This window comes from Puccinia triticina, chromosome 13A, assembly GCF_026914185.1.
Source record: "Puccinia triticina chromosome 13A, complete sequence".
NCBI classification, from domain to species: domain Eukaryota; kingdom Fungi; phylum Basidiomycota; class Pucciniomycetes; order Pucciniales; family Pucciniaceae; genus Puccinia; species Puccinia triticina.
In genome coordinates, this window is record NC_070570.1 from 1,185,736 (window position 1) to 1,211,746 (window position 26,011).

General features: G+C 49.1%; 4 protein-coding genes across 4 annotated transcripts; 1 reads left to right on the forward strand and 3 right to left on the reverse strand.

The window, feature by feature from the left end:
• Window positions 1–813: 813 nt before the first annotated feature.
• On the reverse strand, window positions 814–1,202 carry PtA15_13A121 (uncharacterized protein; the record flags this gene model as incomplete). The annotated part of the gene is made up of 2 exons (XM_053162287.1): window positions 814–899; window positions 989–1,202. The coding sequence occupies 2 exons, from the start codon at window positions 1,200–1,202 to the stop codon at window positions 814–816; spliced, it is 300 nt and encodes a 99-aa protein (XP_053026277.1).
• Window positions 1,203–5,169: 3,967 nt separating this feature from the next.
• PtA15_13A122 (uncharacterized protein) lies at window positions 5,170–5,441 on the reverse strand (the record flags this gene model as incomplete). The annotated part of the gene is made up of 2 exons (XM_053162288.1): window positions 5,170–5,197; window positions 5,275–5,441. 2 exons carry the CDS (start codon window positions 5,439–5,441, stop codon window positions 5,170–5,172), a joined length of 195 nt encoding a protein of 64 aa, XP_053026278.1.
• Window positions 5,442–19,564: 14,123 nt separating this feature from the next.
• PtA15_13A123 (uncharacterized protein) lies at window positions 19,565–21,761 on the forward strand (the record flags this gene model as incomplete). The annotated part of the gene is made up of 9 exons (XM_053162289.1): window positions 19,565–19,584; window positions 19,659–19,725; window positions 19,869–19,883; window positions 19,955–20,048; window positions 20,169–20,183; window positions 20,277–20,352; window positions 20,508–20,668; window positions 20,741–21,032; window positions 21,104–21,761. 9 exons carry the CDS (start codon window positions 19,565–19,567, stop codon window positions 21,759–21,761), a joined length of 1,398 nt encoding a protein of 465 aa, XP_053026279.1.
• A 1,451-nt stretch (window positions 21,762–23,212) lies between these two features.
• PtA15_13A124 (uncharacterized protein) lies at window positions 23,213–25,515 on the reverse strand (the record flags this gene model as incomplete). The annotated part of the gene is made up of 7 exons (XM_053162290.1): window positions 23,213–23,757; window positions 23,825–23,894; window positions 23,961–24,312; window positions 24,374–24,450; window positions 24,515–24,820; window positions 24,898–25,284; window positions 25,351–25,515. The coding sequence occupies 7 exons, from the start codon at window positions 25,513–25,515 to the stop codon at window positions 23,213–23,215; spliced, it is 1,902 nt and encodes a 633-aa protein (XP_053026280.1).
• Between the last annotated feature and the right edge of the window lie 496 nt (window positions 25,516–26,011).

Here is a 26,011-nt window from a genome sequence, read left to right on the forward strand (position 1 = left end):
ACGGAGTGCATGCGCTGGTTGGGCTGAAGAGAACGGTCGCTCTGATCTGAGGGCGGGTCGAAGGTGGATGATGAGTTTTTCAAAGTGCTTCGACGCCCCTTGTGACGTGATTGTCCGTTGGTTGGGAGTTGATTGGTGGCGGGATGAAAAAACTATCAGCCATCAGTTCAACGGAGGCGGCGACAACCTTGGCCCATTCGGCGGTGACGTATTGGGGGGGGTAGTGCAATCGGTACAAGCAACGGACAAGAGTGGACTCCGGGTGTTGAGTTCTTTTGAAAGGGGGAATGAAGGAGCCAGGCGCGAGGTCATTGTTCTTATTGCCAAACTCAGTTAGCAGTGGGAAGTCGAGCAAATCCGGGCAATACCACTGCTCCTGATGAGAGGGGCTGAGGAATTCATTGGCTGAGGTAGAAGGAGACTGTCAGCTGTTGTAAATCAAGTCGCACCATCGACCAGCAGTCAAACTCACCCAGAGATGTTATTGTCTGGATCCAAGAGGAATAGGAGCAGGAGATGCGTCCCAATTGGAAGGAGGGAGCGGCCAGAGGTGGATTGTGCAGACCCTGGGCGCAGTTTTCGAGCAAATGGGAGAGAGAATTCCAAGTGGCCACATACTTGGACCAGGACGGTTTCGATCCAGCCCACTCCAGAGTGATAGAAACCACTTGTGCTCGGATCTGGTCAGACTTAATGATCGTGAGGTGAGGAAGTGGAGAGGTGGTGGTCTGTTCGGATGATTCAGTTGGACGCTGATCAGTATGAGTTGTGGTCGAATTCGAGGGACCACTAGCAGCAGGAGTGGGGCCATGCTCAGCCGTAGGAAGCGGGAGGGATTGAGGCTCCCCAGATGTCTGATTCGCTGTAGCGTCTTTGTGAGGCGCGGGGGATAGGGATTGCTGGGGGGCCAAACCGTGTTCGGAAGTAGTTGATCCCTCGGCGGTGGGATCGCTCAATTGAGGGTGTGTGGAAGCGTCTGGTTGCGCACCACCGGGCAGTGTGACTTGAGATGGGTCGTCGTCAGGTCTGGCAAGACGTAGATTTTGGCTAGTTTTGTCGGCAACGGCGTTGGGCTGCTGGTTGCCAAGGGCTGCCCAAAAGGATGGCTCAGCGCCGGCGGGGACCACGTCTTCCCAGGAGAATTGGTCCTTGTCCAGCGAGTCGGTAGGTGGGAGGCCGGCTAGGGTTGTCTGAGGAGTCATGATTGGCGCTAGGGAAGTGCTGGCCGATGCTGGAGTCTTGTCAAGGAGATTGACCACCTTAACCAATTTCTCCTTTGGTCCTCGTTTGATGGGTGGCCGCTTGTGGAATGGCTTCCCCATTGAAACCGCTGTGGTTGAGGGGCTGGTGGGTTGGGCAATTCTGATATCCTCGTCATCGGGGACAATGCCGGTTTGTTCCCATTCTGTAGGGAGAAGGTGGGTGGTGAGTTGCAAGGCATTGAATTGGTGGATCATGAGGATACAGGACGACCCACTTTGTCTGCTCCGTCTGATGGAAAATGCTAGATCTTGAGCTTTGCGTTTGCAGCTACGGGGTAACTTGAGGGCAAGGATTGCTAGAGTTTGTTGCTCGGCAGCTCCAATGCTGCGATCAAACTCATCCGCGGTAATCTCCTGGATCTCGGTTGACAGAATGGATTCTTGAGGTTCAAGGGAGGCGGAGGATACCAACGGGAGGTTCTGAAGGGCAAACTGGGAGAATGAAGGTGGGGCGGTCAGAAGCCCCGGATAGTTCTGACGGAGGTCCTGTTCAGCTGATGCAACGCCAAATCAGCTTTGGCACGGCAGGACAAGCAGGAATGGCTGAGATTTGACTTACTGGGAGGTGGAGTGGCAGACAGCCGATCACTGGTAGGAGGGGTGGGTGTAGACTGGTCGGACGGGTTTGATGGAGGGCGATCACTCATGTTGGTGGGTGTGGATTAAATCTGAAGAGGAAGAATGGGTTTGAGAGTGGCGGAATGTGAGGAAAGCGGAGGACGATGAGTGGGCAAAAGAGCGAGGGCAGGGTCAGGAGAACCCGGTATTTATGGGCGACAGAAGAAGGGGGCACTTGTCCTTTGTGGGGCCCCAATTGTATGGGAGCTGTGTGGGGTCACTTTCAACTTCTCCCTTTGAGAAGATCTACAAGAATGTTGGCTTTGGGTGACCGAATACCCCGCTGCTGATGATGGCTTCCCTTATTTGCACATGATGATATGTAATTGGGCAAGCGTGACGCACGCTGAGCATGGGAGATCCGTTCCCACCCCCATGCTCAGCGTGCACAATGTGGCTCCTCCCGGTGATAGGCCAGGGAGAGATCCTTGATCAGGGCAATGATATTGCGGGGTGAGGACGTGACTTGGTTCAAGGGCAGCGCGGCCGGATCTGTGCTGTGGCAGGGTAAATGTAGGGGGAGGACTGAGCATGTATGTAGCACTCGGTGCTGCATGCTCAGTCTTCCAGATGTTCTACCAAACGTCACAGTGGACAACATAGTTGCCTAGATTATCCGTAGTGTGACACTTTGGCAGCGTGGCGACGGCTTGGGTCAGCAGGTGGATAGATCTTGAAGTGGTGAATGAGCTCCCTGGGCAGGCGTTGACAGTGGGTCCTGCAGTTGGATCCTTCGGTACGCGGAGAATAGCACAACTTGGGTGTCGAGATGATTCAGGCACGCCTGAAAGCTCATTGGGGTGGGGCCTTGGTAGGCTTGATCTGCCACATGGTTGAGACATCAGGCCCGGCTGATCATTTGGCATTTGTCCACCCTGACGTTCGGCCGAGCGTCATGGTGTGCATCAGATGCCGGCCGGCGTGGACAAGTCACAAGCACATATCACAACCCCGCCACCGATTGTTGGTGCTTCAGCCGATCTCTGTATAACTCTGACGGCCCCACATGACCCTATCAATGCGCACCCACAGCATTATTGGCAGAGGTGCTTGGGTTTGGGAGACACGTGAAGCCGACCCAACTGCATTGCGGAAGGAGCGATGATTGAGCGCAGTGCCTCTGGTGGTGCTTATCAATCATTACTGACACCGATGCGAGACAACCAATGAAACCAGAGGGTTGTGCACCGCACACATTGTGGGCTCCCCACCCTCTTCAGCCATAACATGACCCACCAGCTAGCCAGGAGGTCCCATCTTGAGCGTGTTTGGGTAGAATAGGAAGGGCAGATGAAGACTGGGAATGTGGCCCCGTGTCGGGGACCAATGATTGCTTGTGCAAGCAACCTCACTCCGGTGGTGAAGGGCTGCCCCGGCCAACACCCCAAATTCATGAACCCACACCTCTCGCGTGGCCTGTAAGCGCGTGCGCAAAGGAGCAACTCCATCGGCTCTTGGGTGATGAGATGTCATTGCTGTAGGCAGCAAGGGTGATAGGTGCGCCGCAGGAGGGGTGACATCCTGTGCTTGTCCACCCCGACCTTTGGCCGATGGTTGTGGTGGACAGCGTATAGGGCAAGAACCCGGTCATGCCCACAGTGCCCACATGGTTGTCTCCCCCAACGTTCGGCCGGACGTGAGGGTGGACACGAGCAGGGTGGCCTCGGAGTCCTGCCTCTGCCCGAGGGCCATGTAGCAAGGATGGGTGGAAAGTCAGCCTGAGCCTCACTCAGGGGTGACGCGTGTATTGTCATCGTCTCTGAGGGCACTCATAAAGAGGTTACAACTACAAGATTTATATAAAGGGAATTATGAATTATACCGCTTCGTGGAGGCTCCATCCCTGCATGGGACAGCCCTTCAAGTGTCCACCTGCATCATGCCCGTCGATATCACAGCGGGATTTGGAGCTGACCCACTGGGCCCCGCCGGTGGTAGGCCGGTGGAATTTGGCGCTTGGGCGGATGAACTCGTGCCAGTGGTGCTAGTGTGTCGGAAGCAGATATCTTCTAGGTTTTTTGCGATCGTACTGAGGTCTATTGCTGCTACCGTCGACACAGTCTCCTGCTCATAAGTGCTGAGTTTCGACCAGTATTCTTTCCTATAGCAATCGAGCGGCAATCCTCGGGTGACTCCAATGATTCCCTTTGTCGGTTTGAAGTTGCGTCGTGAGCGAGGATACATCTTGGCATGGGTTGCAATCGTTTGGCGGTGCTTTGCCTGGGCTTGGACCATCTTGTTGATGCAGTGGAGGATTGTCGTGAGGTCGTCGCTCCGCCATTCAGGCACAAGGCTGATCGGGTGGTTATTTGGGCCGCCATCTTCTATGTCAGAGCCGCACTCTTTCTGCTCCACGATGTGTGCCAGCGCGATATTTTTGGGAAACAGCTTGTCTACTGCTCCGCATCTGTTTTCCTTGATCTGCGTTTCGCGAGATGATGATTGGTCAATATACAGATTTGCAAGGCCGGGAAAATCTCCTCTCTGGATCTTGGAGTTACTTACCTTCTTCTTCCAGCGTTGGTATTGTCCCTTCGCCGATTTCTCGCCCTTCATCTGATCGTACACGTCAAGCGGCATATCTTGATAGTCCCGCAGCTCTCGTGCTTTAGTCTGGAGCCACCGATGGATGATCGCCGGGGCTTCGCCGGCTTGCGCGTCACTGACTTGGGTTGTTCGGCGAATCCACTCGACAGCCTTGACAGCTAGTAGCTCAACAACTGCTGAATTCCATCCAGAGCTGTCCCCCGGTCCCTTCGCCCATTCAAAGGTCATCCTACTTATGCCCGCGAATGCCAGGGACCTTTCGACATCAGCTTGGGTTTGGGGGCTGATTGGCTTGCAGCCTTTGGCTGCACGTTTGACAACAACCGAAGTGAATGGTGGTGAGACCGCATGGCGCCGTATCTCTTTTTCGGCAGTGGCAACAAAATGGTTGATTTCCGCGGGGCTCTTGCCGGATAGTGCTTCACGAAGTCGATCGAGCTGGGTTATTATAGCCTGACTTCTCTTTTCAACCCAGTATAGATCAGCTAGTTCTTTTTCAGTAGGAGTTTGGGGGTAATCTTGTGGTTTTTCCGGATAGCCAAGGAAAAACTTGACAAATCCTTGGATATCCCGCGAATATTTGTTGCAGTGCTTGGTGAGCGCGCCCTTTTCAGCTATTCCTTTCGCACGACGCCCGGATCGTCGTTTGCCGTTCATCTCCTCCGCTTCCATCCTTCCTTTCCTAGCATTCTCCACTACAAACTTTGGGTCCAATTGTGAGCTATCGCCGACCTCCACTGGTTTATTCTGGGCCTCCCCACGACCACCACCTAAAAAAGAGGCAACAGATCAGCTGACTCGTGCTGTAATTTTAATTGCTGGGTACATTCTCAGATAGGACCTCGACTTGCCCTCAGCATCGGTGTTCATCGCGGATTGACCCTCCGGATTCGTGGCCCTATCTTTAAACTCGGGGACCAGACGATCAACCAGGGCAGAGATCCATTGGACGTCTTGATCAGGACTGGGGGGGGGATCACCCTGCTGATCAGCGGGAGTGGTTGGGTTATTCATCTACGAAGTGTGTATGGCAGTAGTAGGCAGGGCCACCAGAGGCTAGGTCGATGGTGGTGAAGAAGGCCGTGGGATGGATCTGCTTGGGGGGAATGTGTGCCTGTTGTAACTTATAATCCAACCTGAAAAGATCAGAAACAAAGCTGGGGCCCAATGGGGGAATAAATATGTTGCAACTTAGGCGGAACAATGCAATATCTGGATAATTATAAAGTCAAGACACAGTTGCAGCCGAGATACAACAGAAGAAGGAAAGAAGTTGGTCTGGGATCGGGTAGCCCTCGGGAGAAGAGGATGACCTCTTGAAGGCGCCCACCCCTTCTAATTGTGCCCTCCGCGGCTGGCCAAAAAACCTTCCCCGCAGACGCAACTGCTCCCCTTGATCCCTTTCTACAAGGAGTCTTCGACGAGGCTCTCCCAGCCCTTCGGGGACCCACACAGGCACAAACAATCATGATTAGGCACTGAGAAAACAACAAACAGAGGCCATTCATGCAAGGTCACTCACCGCGGTACCCAATCCAACTGCACTGATTGTCTTTGCGGCAATACCGAATGTTCCCCCTATGTTGCGCGTCATAGCTGCATGCCCAATCACCCGATTTGCCTCGACTACCACAGACGCATCATGATCGTCCCTGACCAGACGACAGTTGAGATCGGGATAGTCACCGTATGGATCTTCGAGTCTTTGGAGTTCCTTGAATGGGTTCACAATGAACCACCTCTGCTGAGGTGTTTGGTCAGATTCAAAGATGTGCTCTATCTGACCAAATCTTTGGTCCTTGCCCAAGTGAAACTCCACCATGCTGTTACCTTCATGATGCTCAACTGCCGTGAAGGTCTTGCGGTTGATCTGAAAGCTTCGGAGCACTTCCACCGTGGGATCGAGGTTTTGCATAGCTGGAGTCAACTCAAGTTTGGCTCGTGTGCCTTCTTTTCCGCAGACCGCACGTTTCCACTTTTGCAACGTAGGCTGATCCAGGGTTAATTTGACCGGTGTTTCTGTATCCTCCTCCACACCTTCGGAGGAGTGTAACCCCTGTGTGTTGCGGCGAAGCAAACACAAATTTGAGTTGATATGCCACTTGTGCAACAACGTCCTGGGAATATCGTCTGCAAAACATCAACAGTACATCAGGACCTGTTCCGCGTAGTAACATCGACAGAAATTTACACGAACCAAGGTGATGATTTGTGGTTAACCTCTGTAACATCCCGTTCACCCAGTCCTGCGCCCACGCCGCGGTTGATCGGGGAGGGCCAAACCTCCTGATAACATCGGAGAAGTGCTGGGTAAGATGCAGATGTGGTTTGCTGGTTTTACCAGGCCATACTTTCTGCAGACAGTTTCGGTAACTCAATATCAAGCTATCGAGCTCTCTGAGATCTCGGACGTGAATGCTTGGAAGAGTCAGGAAATGGGCAATTTTACCCAGTGTGGAGGTTGATTCTAGCAGGGCCAAGATTTGTTGTTTGCTTTCCGGCGTAGCAGCTTCCCCGAGAGACTTTACCCAGAGCGGAATGAGAGCAACAGGATAGTAGACCTTATATAGGATCAACCACTTGGCTGCCTTCAGTGATCCGTGAGTCACAGAGCCCAAATTGTGAGGCACTTGATCAATCCACGACGGCAGAACAGTATGTAGGATGGTCCTTCGGACAACATCTAGTTCCTCCGGCAGAAGCTTGGGGTGATCCTTATCTTCAGCCGCTGCGACTGAGGCGAGAGTCCCCCTTTGCATACCTGTGACAGTGTAGTCACTGCCGGTCTCTTCATCACTGTTGCTCGGATCCTCATCTGGATTCAATTCGTAAAGTGCCTTCTTCCTTAGGCGCAGCGAATAGGAATGTGTTGATGCCGAATCAGAGCTTTCCCCGGGCCGGGCTCCGGAGGTGCCAGAGGAATCCAAGTGACTAGGAGGGGGGGCACTCGGACCAGCCTCATGAGGTGCACTTGAACGGCTCTTTTTGGTAGGTCTTTCGGCTCTTGGACTTGCGGTTCCCGAATGATCTAGCTTCCTCTTCCCTTTTGACTTTCTCGACACACCAAACCGCTCGTTGAAAGGAGGCTCAGTGTAAGATTTACTGTTCTGCCATGCATCGTCTAGCTCTTGCATGGACTTGAGTTGTGCCCCCGCTGCGGGCAGAGACAGGAACTGCATGCTGTGGTCTTTCAGATCACCCAGGACCAAAGCATGCATCAGTTCCACCGAGCAGTGTTGAATGGGTCGCCAGTAGGGCAACTCGTTCAGGACACTCCACCGCGCGCCCTTCTCTTTGGAGAACCGCTTCCTTTCCGTGAAATTTTCCAATTTCTGCCACTCGGAGGCGTTTTGGAGGTGAACATCATCCGTCCGACAAAGAAACTTGTCGGGATCCGTCTCATCTATTGCTGATTTTGGTAGCAGACAGAAAGAGCAAAACAAGGTCGCCGCGTGACTTCCAAATCCGGCAGTCTTACAAAGCGCCGGTAGATCTGCAATGAGCGGGAAAACCGCAACACGGATGGTCCTCCCAACGACAGGAAGACTGGCAGACTGCAATGCAACCCCCTTCCAGAATTCCTTCAGCTCATCAACAAGAGGTTGCAAAACGTGGTTGAGTTGCTCCTGTCTAGGTTCCTTGGGGCCTGGGATAATTCCGAAGAGGAAAATGTTTTCCGGTTTGTATCGATGAGTTGCGGGTAGATTCAGGCAGACTAAAGTGATTGCCCCAACGGTTGTGTGTTTTCCCAGATTCGAGCTTCCTTCCGGGCCAAACCAATCGAGATATAAACTGAAGACAAGGTTCCCAGAAGTTTGTGTAAATCGTCCAGTGCCGTCATCTGAGTTGGGAAATTCGCGCCACACACAACCGTGCCAGACATCTTCCATGGGTTGATCTTCCTGCCAGTTGTTTGCCGCCAGACTGAACTCTAACAAGGCCTCAAAAGAAGGTTCCAGGAGGCGTCGCCGTAACCAAGACTTGAGAGAAACGTAGTTGAATGTTCGAACAGGCGTTTCGTGACTGCTCTGATTGATCTTGTAAAGCGGCTCGTCACAAGTTGGAGTGAGTTTTTGCGACTCAGCCCACTTGCAATAACCTTGTTTAGGTGACAGGTAACGTTCTGTACATTGTTTACCCTTCCCATGTACGGTTGCCATTGGGTACAATTTGAAACAACGTACACAACATACTTGACTGGTCACCTCAGGGTTCAAGCCAAGCCGATGGAATACCGCCTCCTGCGTCTTTGGGATTTGTCGGACGATTGTGCTCGTGTCAATTTTTTTCCGAAGGGCCGAGCAACACAACGTTTTCACGGGCAGCTTGTAAGAAATCCACCGCCCCTGCCTTGCTGAGCCTGTTGGAGAATACCGATGACGCCATTTGGATCATCACTTGTTTGCAAAAGGCCTCATCCAGATAGACTAGTGTTGGATTTGGGGTGCCTCCTGAAACAGAAGTCGAGGCCTGCGGAGCACCCTTCAAATGTCCCCAGGTCAGCTGCCCAATCCTCAACGTCAAAGTCTCGGCAATGCTGATTTGGATTTCTACTCACTAAATCTTGGTTCGAGGGTCCTGAGAAATCTGCTGGTTGAGCCACGGTGCGCCTGGACAGCTCCAGGGCCACTTGCATCTGGTGCTTGTCAAAAACCCTTTTGGACACGACCCTGCCCGCGACAATGACTCCGTCTTCCTCCTCGTGTTGCATGGTCTTGCACCCGGCGGGTTCACAATGACAGACATACTTGGGTGGGTTCACCATACTTTGAATCTATGCTGTGAGTATAGAGGTTTGGAGGGTAAGTAAAATATTTTGACTTGAAAAATATCACAAATTAAAGTCACGCCGGACTGGGATGACCACTGCTGTACTCCTAAAACCACAGTTAATACTTCGGCCAATGCATGTGTGGGCTGTGTTGTAGAAGATTGTACAACCACCACAAACTGCCTAATAGCCACTCAATATGTGCTGCTATGGCCAGCTCCACGGCCTCCGCAAATCTTCGATTCACAAAGCACCCCTGCCCTTGGTCCATCATGCCATTGACACACAGCCAAGGCAGCCTATCTGATGACTTGCTGCCTGCCCGGCTTGGCACATGATTGTACTCCTCATGTCTCAACACAAACACAATTAAACGTGGGGAGATGAGTTGCACTCGTGTCATCGCAACCTGTCTCCAGGCCAAAACCGCCTTTAACTCCACCAACTCGTCGTTGGCCACTCAACATAGTTGAGTCGCGATGACGAGATTCAGGCCCACTCTAGCTACCCCACTTGTCCCGGCATTGAAAAGCTGACCTTGTGGAACCCTTGCCTATCGTGTAAGTGTGCTGGACCCGTTCTGATAAGGACGTAATAGGGGTTATGGAGCCAGAGGCGTTTATATTCTCCCGCGCACTAGGACCTCGTCCCAACATCAGAGAAAGCTCATTCTGCCAACACCAATCCATCACCCATCCACCGTGCCTCTCTACTCATCAGATCGAACTCAGGAAATGAACAACCCTTCTGTGTTCAATCCTAGTCAGCTTCAATGGCTTCGAGAGAAGCAGAAACTTGTCAACTCAGAAATGGACCGCGTCAAAAGGGAATCAGCCACCAACGATAACAACTGGACCAATTGGAACCTTGCTTACCGATTTCAAGGCAAGTTGTACGCAGATGCGCATGGAATGAAGATCCCCCGATGGGCAGTTCCAAATGTGACAGCGACCTGGAACGCAATCAGGATGCAAGCCGGAAGAGGTATGTGCAGCAGAAGACCCACCTCTTCTCAGTGACTGACAGAATCTTCACCCATCCACTTCCCGCCTCCAGGTCCGGTTAACTTTGAGACGGTATCTGCCCCTGAGGGAGTGACACCAGGACGCAGTTGAAGTGTCAATGAACATTTGGAACACTAGGGTGGGGGTGAAGTTCTTTTTTTTATCCAGAAGCAAAGTCCCGCTTTTCTCACCACTTCAAAATCCCCATACAGTGCACAACTGCAAGCAGTCGATAAATTTGTCAATGGGAACCGGAATTAGCGTTGGTTGAATAATGACTTCAAGCATAACATGTCACGAACTCCTCATGTCGCTGCTACATGTGCCAACATGGTGTAGTGCTTGCCAAGTTTCATGTTCACAAGTGATGGAGAGCGAGGCAAATGCATATCTGCAACAGTGTCATGACCAGGAAATTGTATTCTCTATGCTCTCGTGCAGCCGCCTGGCACCCAAGGTGTGCTACCCGGCAACAAGCGAGCTTGTTGTGGTGCCATCGGCTACTTTGTCCCGCTTGGCCGTTTGCCTAGTCAGCTGTGCAGAAGAGCTTGTCGCAGCACTCCACCTGTGTTGTACTTCTCCCCGCCACACAACCTACATACGCATGCCGCACAGCTATCTCAAAACCCAGGCCCATGGGATTGCATTAGCTAAGCTGGCTCCCCTAAGCGCGCGAGCCAGGTCCAGGTGATGGCGTGCATTGCTGACCGTTGGCCTGATCAGAGGACCTTTTTTCAGATCTGACGATCACTAGCTTCATAACATAACCTCTCTGCTTTGAGCTGACTGATCACAAACGCAGGAACCCAACATCTTAAGACAGGTCAGGCAGGGAAGGGTTGTCGTAACCCAGGAGTCCCAGATGCTAGAGGGAGTCCACTGGGCTGGCCGTTTGAGTAACAATTGCCCGACTTCAACAGGACTATGCTGGGTTTCCGGCATGGCTGGGCTGGAGGGCAACTTGTTCAGCTGGGTCCGGGCTTCCAGCGGTGTCTTCTGAAAGGACTCATGGGCAATGTGGAAGAAACAAGAGGCTGCCGGCCAAGGGACTTCCTCTGTTTCAATCTTCAGGTCCAAAAGGCCATAGTAGTTACAGCACAAAAACACAAATGAGCCAACAACAGGTTTCAGGAGCGGTTAACAAGGGCGTGTCCGCCGTCATGTTTGGCCGAACTGGGCGGTGGACATCTGCCAGGGTGCGACACCTCATCAGCAACGGCATTCACCGGTTGGTTTACATATTGGGCTGTCACAGTTGACAGTACGCCCATGGTGGTGTGCCCCTGTGTCCACCCTGATGTTCGTCCGGGCGTCAGGGTGGACACCGTGGTACCACTCACCAACCAAGCTCTGCATGCCGGCCGCATGAGGCCAAATCATGACAAACTCCCCCCATTGTGCATATTATGTATGCCTCACCCCTTTCAGTGCTCAAATTGACCACCATCCCTTGTTCCCAACGAGCTCGCACCTTGCCACAAAAATATGATAAATGCCACCTTCCTTGGGGCGTTCCTGCCTCCATCGAATCACCTGCCCTCAATGCCACCATCCAAGCGCAACTTCCTAGACGGCAAGCCCGCGCGTGGAGTTGCTAGATTGAATGCCACGTATTCGACCATCCTCCCAACCTCCAACTCTCCTTGCGCTCGAAGCATGTCCGCTTTCCTCCGAACTCTCCTGAATTTAGTCACTTCCCCTTCAAAAACACCCTCAGTCAATTGGAAGGCCCATCCGTCCGCCCACAGCTTCCACGTTGGGTCTAACTTGCCCAACTCCGTCCTTGTCCACGACATAAACCCAATTCCACCTAAAGCTTTACTTACCAAAACTCAGACTGTCCACCCGACTTTTCGCAAGCTCTTCCATGAGGACCTCTCAAGATCTGAATTCCCCGGTTCTTCTTTTGTCTGGGATCTTCCTTGGGACGGCCACTGGAATCAGCTGTTTGCTCAATTCATCCTCAAGCACTGGCGCAACGCCTACCACGCAGGGGCATTCAAACAGTTCTTTATTGATCCGGCGGAGGCCACAAGCACATCCATCCAACTTGGTCTTCTGCATCGGTGGTTCATCGGTAGACAAGAAGGATTCAGGCTTGGCAAATTTTCTCCAGAAATGAAAACGAAAAAGCGACACTCTGAACACAAGTCCAAGATGCGCATGCAGGTATGCCTCCGCACCTACTCAGGGTTATATTTCTATTAACCTCGCATCTGCTTCATTATAGCTTCAGCAACATCGTCAAGAAACCCTTCATACACTTCCGGTTCTCCCCGCAGTCAAAAACCTTTTTGACAACATCAAAGCTACCTCTGACACCAAAACGACACCCACCAAGACTCTGGTAAAGGTGCCCCTACCTTGGCAATCAGATCAATTTACCGATTTTGCTCAGAAGTTGGATAGGATATACACCCAGAAGAGGATCACCACTAATGGACGGATTTTTGTACATGCGGTCACCCTCGAGGCTCAAAGACAGCCATCTGGCCCTGCCTCCTCAACCAGCGTCAGAAATGTACCGCGTCACCTCCCGGCCAACTGTTATTCCCCAACATACTGGTCCGCACTATCTGAATCGGACATGCAGCTTCTCAATCCACAGGCTCCGGTCGAATGGCCACACTTAGAAACCATTGGGTAAATTCTGATCACTCCAGTGAGTTGAATACATACAAATCATTCAAGGAGGTTGGTCATCAACATCTGAGCACATTCGTACTGTTCATTTCCTCCAGTTGGTACGCTCAGCCTGCCCCCGCACCGCTACTCAGTTCCACCCCTCTGACAGCGAACCAAAAACAGGAAAACAAAAAAACTTACAACGCCAACTCCCCTTTCCGCCTCTGTACCTGAAATATGTTCATCTCCAAAGTTCCTTGAACATAGTAACAATAAACAAAATCCGGATTCGTCTGGCCCAAGCGGTAGAGTCGGTCGATAGCCTGAAATTCACTCGCAGGATTCCAGCTTGGTTCCTGCGACCCACATGTATATTAGCTTGGCCCATGTTCAATCCATTCAATTGTTATGTACCATCAGGTACACATTCTGTGCTCATCGGAGATCAATTCCTACCCCTGCCGCTCCGAGGGATGCCAGTAAGACATTGCAACTTCCGTCTGACCGAAATCTTTCGAGGTTCTCATCACGTTGTTGGGGACTCAACTCTCCATTGAGCCAAGCCAGTTGGATTTGATGATTGCTGAGAGCGTGTTCAATGCTGTGAAAAAAGAACTATCAGAGTGTGTTACATTACCACTTGTGATGACTGTCCGCTCACATTTGAAGAAATGCCACAAAGTTGGAAAATACTACTGCCTTGGGATGTCGAATTCCGCGGTCTCCTGTTAGGAATGATTGCAGACTGTTCACTAGATGGACAATCTTTCCGGAATCCTGCCATCTCCAGGTCGGTTGGAGCAGCATTGTATGTCGGGCGAAGATGGGATGATTACAGAATTGGCGAATCGTTGCCAGTTGACGGAAGAATTCAGAGGGGTTCCACGGCGTCTTGGAAGTCCTCAGCCTTCCGAAACTCTGGATAAAGCTTTGATGCAGTTGCTGTGAGACTTCCTCCCATTGGGCACTGTTCTGGACCAGTATGCCGTTTTCAACCTTTTCCGGCAGCGTCAGCACCACAGCCTTTGTTCTCCTCAAACAGATTGCTTGCATCAATTTTGTCAGACTGTTAATAGCCTCAGGTTCCCCGGCCGCGATTTTTGGTATCAGGCATCGTTTCCAGATTGGTTCTTGGTCCCACGGGGTACACTTCAACATTGCTATCAAGCTTTGCAGGTCGGCCAGGCGGTTTTGGAGCGGTGTCCCCGTTAAAAGTAGTATAAACTGCGCCTGCAGTTGCTGGATGTGATGCGTCCGATGCGAACTTGGATTCCTGATCAGGCTAGAATCATTCCAGGCAATCAGTTTCTCTCCACAGTTGGCAATGAACTTCTTACGCACTGTGCTTCATCCAGTACAATCCTGAACCAAGACAGATTCTGGGACTGAATTGTGGACTGGTCTTGATTCCCCCTCCCTCCAATCATCTCGTAAGTTGTCAGAACGACCATTGACGTCTGCAGATCCGTTCTACTTAGCTTCCTCCGGTTGGGTCCATGGAAAACACAAAAAGAAATTGTCGAATCTGAAAAGTGGATTTTGATTTCATTCTCCCAATTTGATAGGGTGGCAAGGGGGCAAACAATCAGCGTAGCGGCTGAGTGATTTTCCCAGTCGGCCCAATGAAACTCGGCGGCCAAATCGCTCGTCAACAGCACGTAAGCTAGAGTTGTCAATGTCTTGCCGAGACCCATGTCATCAGCAAGAATCGATCCTCGGGATTTGCATTCTTGCCAGTCCCCCAGGTTCACGCGACATCGATGCATGAAGTCACGGAGCCACGCATTAGCAGGGTGATTCCAGAGTGATAATGGGTCAAATGCGGAGGACTCGTTTTTTCTTACGAAATCGAGTGCATCAAGCTGATGCGGCTTCAACTGGGTTCGGCATTGTCAAAGAGCTCCTTCGGCCCATGCTCTTTGTGCTGTCGCATCATCCGCTCGCTGGTTGATGACAAGATGTGGAATGTCGAAGAACACAGCTGGGTTGTAGTTCCAGATTGGTATGAGCTGAATCTGTGCTGCTGCAAAAGCTCGTTGAACCCGGGTGATGTGTTCTTCCCGGCTGAAGACACAACCACGCATCTCGGCCTGGACACCGTTGTTGACCACGAAAGCGCGCAGCTTGATGAGGCCAATATCGGTTGGTGGTATCTCGTTGCAGTTGACGGGAGTAGAGCAAGTCGACACAGGCCCAAGTAAATGACACAGCTGCTCGCTTGCTATCTGGCTCAAATCTCCTATGTATAGTTTTGGTGCACAGTATACGTGAAATCGGTGTCGACCTCGTTGAAGAAAGCTGGCTTGTGGTACACGACTATGCGAGGCCGGCAGAGATCCAGATACCGGGGTGATGAACTGGCTGAGACAGAAGGTCCTACTCATTGCTGAGGCACGACGGGATTGCTTATGTCGATGATTGATGAGGATCAGAGCAGGTGGAATCCAATCAGGTTTTTGGTGTGGCTTTGTGATGCCAGCGAAGATCCGACCACTTCCCCAATATCCAGCCCTCACCCAGATACCACAAGTGTGGGCCCACAACCCTTGCATGTTACGGTTCCTTTGAAGCAAGCTTGCAGATATTGATATCCCATGATGTAAGCAAGAGCTGAGCGACATACAGTGAGATATGACTTAAATTCTACGCACACTGATACAGATGGGGGCTCCGGGACTGGCTTTGCTGTCAGGAGTATGGTCAAATTCACCTTTGTCAGGAGAGTCAATCACCCAACCTTTCCCCTCATGTAGGAGCCTAAACAACAGAGCAGTACATGGAAATGAATACCATGGTATATATGTAATTGGTGCTGGGGCAGGGCTAAACTTGAGGAGAGGGCCATGGAGCCTCATCATAGCGTCCGGTTGCACTTCTGACGGGAGGTACTCAACACCGGTTGATATTGAAAAACTCCTTGTTGGCTATGTTGAGCACAGTTGTTTAACCCGACTGCTACAATCTGCTACAAATTACTTGGCCTAGAACCAACCCGCGACCGCACAGAACCCGGGTGACATATCATGCTCCAGTGCTGTCTTGCCCTCAGAACAGGCGGGCAGTAGCCACAATCCATTGGATGAACACTACATCAGCCACTCAGAAAGTGGCAGATGTCCATGGTTTGGGTTTAATGAATCTTGGTATTGGGTTGGTGTTCATGGGGCAACTCGGGGGTCAGCACCCCGACCTGAGTGGGGTTTCTTGTGGATATTCATACCTCTGGCTGGTCGGCCTAGGGTATCGTGCTGCAACTGGGTTGAGATCCTCAGATATCAAGTTGAGCGGTCACAGGAATTCAAAAAATATCCAAATGATAGAGGTAGTGTAACCCCTGACAGAAGCGGTGGATAAGCTGGAGTTTCTTGGAGTTTGTTCTTTCAGGGAGTGTCTCAAAGGTAGTTCATGACCTCTCCTTATTTCTTGGTCAAAGAAGGGTCAGCAGTTGAGCTGGTGCCTGTATTTTAGAAATTCTTGGGAAGATTATACTTACAGGATACAGAATTCCAGATGGCTGCATGGGATCACCATCATCTATTTCTTGAATTCTCCCCATGACCACTTAAGCGCATACCATAAGTATGATCCCATCATGCCCTTGATCCAAGTTACACATCAGTTCAACCTCACTTGGGTCTTACTTACAGGTCAACATCAAACCCAGTTCAGACATAAACCATGACAAAATTATAGCTTGGCACTCTCCAGAGAGTGCCACCAATTCCCCCCTGGTGTTTGAAACCTGGCCCATGAGGCAGGAGGGGAGGCTTTGCCGCCAGCCACAAGGGGGGACTTGTGTTAGGTTAGTGGAGTGTATAATACAGATAATGGCTAAAAACAAAAAATAGGAAATTTAGATATGCATCTTCAATGAAAAATGTTTACCATATACCCTCCAAGTATTGCATTTGTTGCAGTGTTGGTACAAGAAACATTCAAAACATATGGATCAATCCAGTACTGCTTCATGCCCATCTCAAACTCAACCCCAGCCCAGCCAGGAAGCTTGTCTGCAATGGAGGACTTCCCTCCAATTTAGAAAGCAGGCTATTATGTATTTATGGTGTTCAAAATTGCATGTCACGGTTTACATAAAATCATAAAGCCAATTTTGGCTGGGAGATGTCAGCGTGCATAAAACTTAAAGTGACATCTCCCAGCCAAAATTGCAGTTTATGATTTTATGTAAAAAAATCTTATGCAATTTTGAACACCATAATTTTGTATTTCTATTTTCTATTTTCTATTTATTAGCATAGAAACCACTGTTTTTCCCCTTTCAATATAGAAAATAAGATAGAAAATAGCATTTAGCTGGTATTTTAAACTGAAGAGAAGTCCTCCAATCTTGGCATTCTCAAGCTGACTGCAGCCGGAGTGGCGGTAGAACGTGATGGTGTGATTGCTGATGATGGACTGCAGCTTTCCATACAAGTTACAACTCTTGAGCAAAGATGAAGTGGAAACATTGTCAATCTTGTTTAGCATTTCTTATGAGTAATTGCTACTATTGTTAAGTGTAGCATCTAATCAGTATCATTTCTCCTACCAGTCATGTACAAAGGGGCCTTACTTCAAGGATCACAGATCTCATGATGGTGATGAATTTTTCAGACATTTATGTTAAAACTTAGGCCCTGTTTGGAGCCAATATAAATATAGGTGATATAATCACTTGTAAATTCAATAAAAAATACAAAACTCAACATAAAGAATCCAATTTTTTTTTTGTAGGAAACCTACAGTACTGGTCTCATCAACTATGAAGTCAGATTTAACTAATTCAGCCATCTACAGCACCATAATACCATTATATTGCTTTGTTTTGGTCAAAAGCAATATAATGGTACTACAGTACTGAATATGGCTGAATCAGTTGAATCTGACTTCATAATTGAAGAGACCAGTATTGTAGGTTGCCTAGAAAAAATATTTGGAGGCTTTATGTTGAATTTTGTAGTTTTCATTGAATTAACCAATGATTATATCACCTATATTTATATCGGCTCCAAACGAAGCCTTAATGATGCTCTTTTTTTGGGTTCAGGTGTTCCATTGACAACCCTTGCCATCTTGGCCCTTGGATAATATCATCTAGCTTGCTTGACAGGCGAATCTTCGGAGATATTTGGATCTCTGGTGATGCACCCACACTTATCAGGGGTTTCCAGGGCCTTGCGGTATCAAGGTGATAGGGTTTGGTGTCCCAAATACCAATTGGTAAGTCGGGGTAGGTCCTTCTTCCTCTTCTCTCCCCCATCATCATCAACATCCTTGGTCATGAAACACGTTTATGGATAAAATGTCCTGCTTGCTGAACACGCACAGCTTATGTACCAGCTGATTACCGTCAATCCGGGTGGCCAAAGATTCAAACCACGATGTGTAAGGTCTCAAGTCGGCTTTGGGCAAACTTAGCACAAGTCCCTTGCCTGCCGGGGGGCAGGGGTGCGAAGCGCCTTGCACAAAGTGCAACCTCCCGTCAGGGAGGGACTTGCGTGCAATCCACGATTCCTGGTGTGAGAGCCCCGCGTGCAGTTGGTGTTTTTTGCAGGTGGCCAACTTTGTGCCCCCAAATCCCCCACTTCCCAGAGGGCATGTTGCCCGCCTCTTGAACCGGTGAAAGACCTGCATCTCCTCTTCAAATTGGTGGTAGGCATGCCACCATTGCCCTCCTCCCATGAGCTGGAGATTGGCTCAAAGGAGCTCCCTTTCCAAGAATCCTTTGAGATGACTAATAGAGTTGTACAGTTCTGTACAGTAAATTTCACTCCCTACATGGCCACTTTTCCTCCATGATTGGAAATTTCAACCAGGAGGATCAGGCATTATATCAGCAGCTACAAGGCCCAAATTGCATCAGAAGAAGCGCACTCCCAAGCACTTCTTAAGTCCAGAAGGGCAACCTCAACGGGCCAATGGTTGATGTTTAAAAATGAAAAGAGTGAAAAAAAGCCTGATACAGGCTGATATTCCTGGGGCTCTCAGGCCAGATACAGGTTTTTGCAGGTAAGCCTCTCTGTGAGACAGAGACCCTGCGGGGCTGCCCCTTCGGGGCTCTCACTGTTAAGCTCGGGCTTCGGGCCGTTGTGAGGCAGCCTGGCGACCGATTTGCCTGTTGACCATTTGGGAGACAACGGGGGGACTTGACCGTCTTTCGCTCGACGAAGGTTAACATATGACTACGATCACTTGGCCATTCTTCCTGCCCGTTGCCCTTCGGCCTGCTTGCAACAGTTATGTGTGGTAAGGAAAGTACGGAGACCGGTCATAGCAACCCGTTTGATCGACAAGGAAATCTTTTTCCCCTCTCAACAATCCTGCGCTCCTCCCAGCGTATCTATGCACTTAAGCTGCCTAAGCCCATACATCCACGCATACACTCAAACACTCCAGCCACCTCGTCACCAACGGAACACCACCCACCAGGACCAACAACTTCAACCAGTTCAAACTCGAACTCAAACACAAAACAGAAGCAGATCAGCAGCTTACAAAACCTAAAACACAACATCAACCAAGAATGGTCCCATCCACCACACACCAAGAAGAAGAGAAGAACAAGCAATACAACCGATAAGCCACCCCTCTTCAACATACATACAAACTATCAGCCAGTCAATCCGCCCTCCCCATCTACCTCTCAAAACCAACTTGTTCTCTTCTGGAACGCCCCCGACCAGCTCAAGAATCCAAAGCCCTCAGACTTTCAGGAGGCACGATAGCTCGTTCGAAAGATGGGTCTTCTTGAAGACAAGTTTGTTGATCTCACTACCGTTATCGCTTAGTCCCACCTGCTATCATCTAATCGTCTTTATTGTTGCCCCTTAGATACATAGGCCTTGCGCTCGCCGTTTCTTCTTCCTTGGCGATTGGGACATCTTTTGTTGGTTTCCCAGTTTAGAACTCCTATCCTTCAAGACAGTTGCAAACTGCAGTTGAATCACAAGCAATATCGAAGCGACAAAAGAGACAGAAGGACCATCAACTAATGCATCTTCATTTACATTTTCCTATGCCAATTACGAATCATCCACACAGATCATAACCAAAAAAGTCAGCATATCCCCCCTTCAAATTGCACACTCAAAAATGTGGGCCTAACCGTGGCGTTCTTGTTTCTACAGGGTCTTATCGATGCTGCCGATAGGGAATCAGGTCCATCGACCAAGACACATACATACCTCAGGAATCCAATCTGGTGGGCTGGTATGACAACTAGTTAGTCTTATTCTTTGTTTGCCTCCAGTATAAAATCATCACAATCAAGGCGTGATATACATCTAAAAAAATCCCAATAATAATAATGATATTCAAGCATTGAATTTCTCTGGAATGTAGTGGTCGTCGGTGAGGGTAAGCTACACATCTTTAGCCCCCTACTTTCGCATGAGTTTTTTCCCCCTTTGACGACTTGGTCCTGATTTGTTTCCGCTAAATCGACTCCAGTGGCCAACTTCGCCGCGTATACGTTTGCTCCCCCTATCCTCGTAACTCCACTTGGTGCGCTGTCTGTGCTTATTGGGTACGCTCCGACTCCTGTTGGTCAACTTTGACTTTTGCTGGGGTTCATCAGTTTCAAGCTTTCTTTTCATTTACTATCCCCATTAATACCCCCACATAAGTGCTTTTTGAGACGAGTGTACTAATGAATGTATCCTCGCTTTTTTTCTGTTTAAGTGCTGTGTTGGCTTCGTTTTTCCTTCAGGAAAAGCTAGGAAGGATAGGTAAAATTGGTTGTGCTCTGTGTTTGCTTGGCTCAATCATCATTGTCCTGCATGCACCGGAGGATAAGGAGATCAAAACGGTGGAGGAAATTCTAGGCTATGCCATGCATCCTGGTAAGCAAACTCACCAAAGATCAATTTGCATACCGCGAGTCAGCTGATACCAAGTCTGCAAACCGTCAACAGGGTTCATGTTCTATTGTTTTTTCGTATTGGTGTTCAGCGTTTTCATGATCTACAAAGTCTCCCCGACTTATGGATCTCGGGAACCGATCGTATACATCTCGATTTGCTCATTGGTCGGCTCAGTCAGCGTGATGGCCATCAAGGGATTCGGCGTGGCAATCAAACTGACCTTGGCCGGATCCAATCAGTTGACCCATCTGCCAACTTACGTATTTGCTATTGTCGTTGCTGGCTGTATCGTCGTCCAGATGAATTACTTCAACAAAGCCCTCGACCAGTTCTCAACCAACGTGTGCGTACTTCCTCATTATCCCCTCATTTAAAATCTTCGCACAGCTTGTTGACTTGTATCTGATGCAACAGGGTCAATCCGATCTACTACGTTTGTTTCTCGACGGCTACGATTGTCTCCTCATTGATACTTTTTCAAGGCTTCGGTACACAGGACGCAGTCAACACGTTATCTCTGCTCATGGGCTTTTTTGTGACCTTCCTTGGAGTGTATCTGCTGAATATTTCCCGGCTCGACCCGACTGGGACAGCACAAAATCAGGACCGAAGTCTAGAGAGCGGACGTATGAGTCTGGACGCGTCTCGGGTGAGCTTGAGTTCTGAACAGCCGCTGACGCATCATCCGATCCATCGGTCCTACCATCGATCGAGCATGCCCTCTTCGGCCAACCCCTTCCATCCCTCCCCTCAGGGACAACTAGGCACCTACCGGAGCCAGGATAGCGTGCTGTTTGACGCCTTTCCTGAAGAAAGCGTCGGCCTGACCCTCATGAACACTTCAGAAGAAGAAGAGGATGACGATTCTCATCCAGATCTATATCAACATCACCGTTCAACTAGCAAAAATCACCCCGATTGCCCTCGAAAATCTGAATTCCCCATCGCATCTCTAAGGGATCTTAAGCCTGACCACTCTCCTACAACAAGAGCTCCTGATGGCCGTCTCAGTCCACTTGAAACCAACCCAAATCCTCTTCCTTCTACCGACGAATCATCTCCTCACTCCTGATCATAAAACTAGGCTTGTTTTATTCTTTCCCCTCAATATATGCAAGAATTCGTATATACTTATATATCTTTATCCATGCGAGTACGGGTATAAATGTATACCTATCATGTATATACATCGCAGCTAAAATCTTCCTCTTAATTTCACTTCAATTCTCCCACAGTGGAACATATGCAATTTTTTCAAGGTCTCTATCCTGACCCTGTGTCTTTGTTTTCTAATCTTGCCCCTTCACCCCTTCTCATCCACCAAAACCAATCACACACCCGAACCATCCATCACCTTTTCTTCTTGATCCACTTTGTTTGTTTTCTTTTTTACTGAATCATTTGTATAGGGACTTACTTTGTGCACTGCAAAATGATTTTCATGCACTGTGCAGTGCGCACACTTTTCAAACAGAGTTTTTTAAAGCTTTCTTGTATGCTTAACAAATTACAATCCCACTAAGAAAAAAAACAAGTACTGTCATTTGGGGACCTGGAATCCATGTTCCCACAGGTCAAAAAACCCCAAGTTACTGAATCATGAGAAACATGTTTCCAAATGTTTTAGAACTTTTTGGCCACTTTGTGCAAGGATAGCACTTTCAAAAATTAGGAAAGTTCACCACGTACTGGTGCACTTGGCAGGTTTTGAGGGAAATTTACTGATTTTTCAAAGCCTTTTTCTTGCACAAAGTGGCCAAAATTTATCAAGATTCAATAAATTATCTGGATTTTTTGCCATGTGGGAACATGAATTCCAGGTCTCCAAATGATTGTACTTGTATTGTTTTGTAGTGGGTTTTTTAAGCATACAAGGAAGCTTCAAGAAACTCCCAAAAAAATCACAGAGGTATTTTCCTTGGTGATTTTTTTGGGTCTATCGATTGGTCAAAAGAAGATTGAAAACATTGCTTCCTTCATCCACAGTGCGCAAAGTGTTTGAAAACTGTGCACTGCACATTGTGCAAAGAGCTTTTTGCATTGAACACAAAGAAGTCTGTTTAAAAAAATGTTGATAAACACCTTAAAATGTGTCACAAAGTTGTGTAAATTTCAATAGTAAACCCCTTAATTCATGGATCTTGCCCATCATACCAGATGTCAACTGTCTTTGATGCATTGTTCAACTGCAAAAGCTTTTAATCACTACATATTGGTGGCTTGTAAATTTTTTTCACCGTCCAATCAATGCTCAGACTGCAATGGATGGCAAAGAAACAGGGCTCAAAATTCAAATCTGCCCTCTGAGTGCATACACAACTCCTGGGCAGACAAATGAGTATAAATATGTTTCAAGATAATTTAATACTTCTACAATGAAATAAATAGATAGGCTTCAAATGGTAGAAGATGTTAATAGCTACGAGGATATATTAACAATGTTGGGAATAAAGGGTAGATAAACTTCTGGAAGGATTGAGTGTCTGTGGGTGGCAAAATCTTATTGATAAAGATCGCACGGGATCACATCAGGTGAAGGACTGCTAAACTGATCAACACCGTCATGATGGATGAGGGTGAAGATAGGACAGAGGATGAACTGTGTTTGGCATTCTTCGAGGGGGAAGGCATGTTTTGCGATGTGGTCCAATCCGTGATGGTGCCCGGCAAGTCTGAAGCAACAGCAGTGGGCTGGGTACCAATTTGACCGTTACCTACCATGACCATGACGCCGTTGGAAGGAACCCCGTCCACAACTACAAACATCATGGCGGGACCAGGAGGGAAGCAAGCTACACAGGGTGGCATCTGTGAGACGTGTAGCATCCCGGAACCGTCGTCGTTGAGTGTGTATGTGCTGTTGAGTTGCAAAAATCGCTGGCCCATGTTCATGGCATGGGTCGAATAGCCGGTCCTTACGACTGAAACAATAGTCTTGGGAAGTGCCGATGATTGTTTTCCTAGATCGGTGGACTTCAGGCTGACGTTGAAATAATTGCCTCCATAGGATAAAGTTTTAGGCAGGGCACTCGGGCTTGGCCGTGTGCGGGTGAAATAGTCGGGGTAAACTGGCGAAAATGAAAATGAGTGACCATGGACCTCAGGCTAATTGTGTGCGTTGTACTCCCTACTCACATTTCTCTGCACGATACTCGGTGGGGAAAGGATAGTTTGGTGTGCCAGGTGCGATGTAGTCGGCGTTGGGCTAGAGGTTACAGTTTTTATTTTATCATTATCGAGCCGAACAAGGCATAAGGTAAGGAGATCTTACGTTCGAGCCAGCTGTGAGAATAGAGCCATCAGCTAATAGTGAAGCAACCGAGTGATATAGCCGGGAAACAGTGGCATTAGCGTTTGGACGAGACCATCGAGACCCTTTCGGTGCATTTGGGTTATAGTACGCTGGGGAGTGCAATGGATTCGAGCCAAAAGATTGGCCAAGCGCCCAACTGGTGTTTCCGTATCCGGCGGTGCCCTTTGCAATACCATTTCCCATCCATAATCTACCGTCTGGCATCATGACGAACTGGCCCATACTTCTTCCTTCAAAGAGATAGTCCTCTTCCTCCCAAGTGATCGATACGTCAGGCGTCATTTTCACACAGGAGTTGTCGGCAGGATACCTGAGTAACGAGCAATCTGAGCCAGATAAACCATTGTGGAATCAATTATAAATGGACTTACGCAGCAATGTTGAAAGTTAGAACCCATTGGTCAGGCTGAAGATTGGTTCCACCACAGAACAGGATGGTAGCGGTATACTGAGAAATCACAAAAGTCTAATCAGTAAAGAAGTACAGGTGTGGGTATTGATGAATACCTCACATTGTTTTTCGGAGTTAAAGGAAGCATTGCTGTAGCCCCAGATGCCGGATAAGTACGGACGGCGTGTGGCATATTAGGCAAAGGGTATTCGACGTTGTTTTTGTAATCATAAATTTCGGTACCCAGATTCGATTGGAGGAACAGATTCCCTGACGGTAACAACCAGGTAAGTGTGTACAAGTTGGCCGGTAATGTCGTGAGCAAAAAGTTCAATTTGTTTGGTTGGCCTTTGGAGGGGAAATATTCGACGGTTGGAATATTTTGGTTGGCATCGTTGACATAACCTCCGTCGGTACACCCACCAATCTGGGAAACCATCACACATCACAAACAATCAACTTTTGGTTTCGATTGAGGTGCTCTGCAGTTCAGGGGATGCTCACAATAATTACACTACCATCTTCAAGAGTCTCAACAGTGGGATACCACCGCTTGGCTTGCAAAAGAGCTCCACCGGGGTTGACACTCCACTGGCATTTGGTATCATCGTCACAAGGATCCAGAAGCCTGACTGACTTGGCACCATCGTCGTTGAAATAAGGTGCAGCCAGATTGACGCCGTCCAGTCCACCAGAGGTAACGGCTTTATTGCCGCCAACAGAAATCCATGTTCCGTTGCCTAGGGCCGCACCACCAGCGCAGAAAGTATTGGTGGCTACTTCCATCGTTCGAAAAGTGTTGGTTCTTAGATCGTATTCAGTAGCCCATGCCGGTTTATTAGTACCAGGTAGTCTCAGAGGATTGTTTTCAGCTTTATCCAAGATGTACACCTATAAACATCTTATAGGTCAATGTGAAATTCTCAGCTTGAGTTTTGGGTTGCAAGGTTCTCTCACCTTATTGATTCCACCGACAAAAAACTGTTGAGCAGACACTCCAGTGGTTCCAACAACTTCAAATGTGTTTGGGGCTGCGCCGGCCGAGACGCCAGAGTGAGAAATGGCTGCAGCAATGGTGAGACCGTTTAACAAGCGGCGGGATTGCATGGTGTTGACTCGCATGGAGGGTGCTGGGATTTGAGAAATTAAAAAATCTTTGATCTTGAGATGCAAGCAGGAGGAAAGACAAGGCAAACGATAGTGTTTCTTTCCACGAGTGAGGGGATGGGGCGGCGATGGTCGACGCAGGATAGCATAAATATCTTTCAACTCTTTGCCTCAAGCTGGAACGCTCCTGCCTGGGGCCTGAGCGTCCAGGCGGGCCTGAGCTGAGATTGTAGGGGACCGAGCAGGCACCGGCGAGTTCCCCCCCTGTCCATGAAGGCGACAAGTGGGACAGTGCCTGCTCTGGTCCGGGCTGAGACACGCCCTCTGAATGGCCTCGGAGGGGAGTCTCAAGCGCACAGCTGCAGACTTTCCTCCCTCCTACGACCATTCGGGACGCTTTTCATTTTCTGTCAAAACCTCCCATCCGCCCCATGAGAAAAATTCTAGGGGTGAGCCCTACACCATCTTCTGACCTGTCGCATAGAAATGAAGCTTTTCACATTTCTCATGT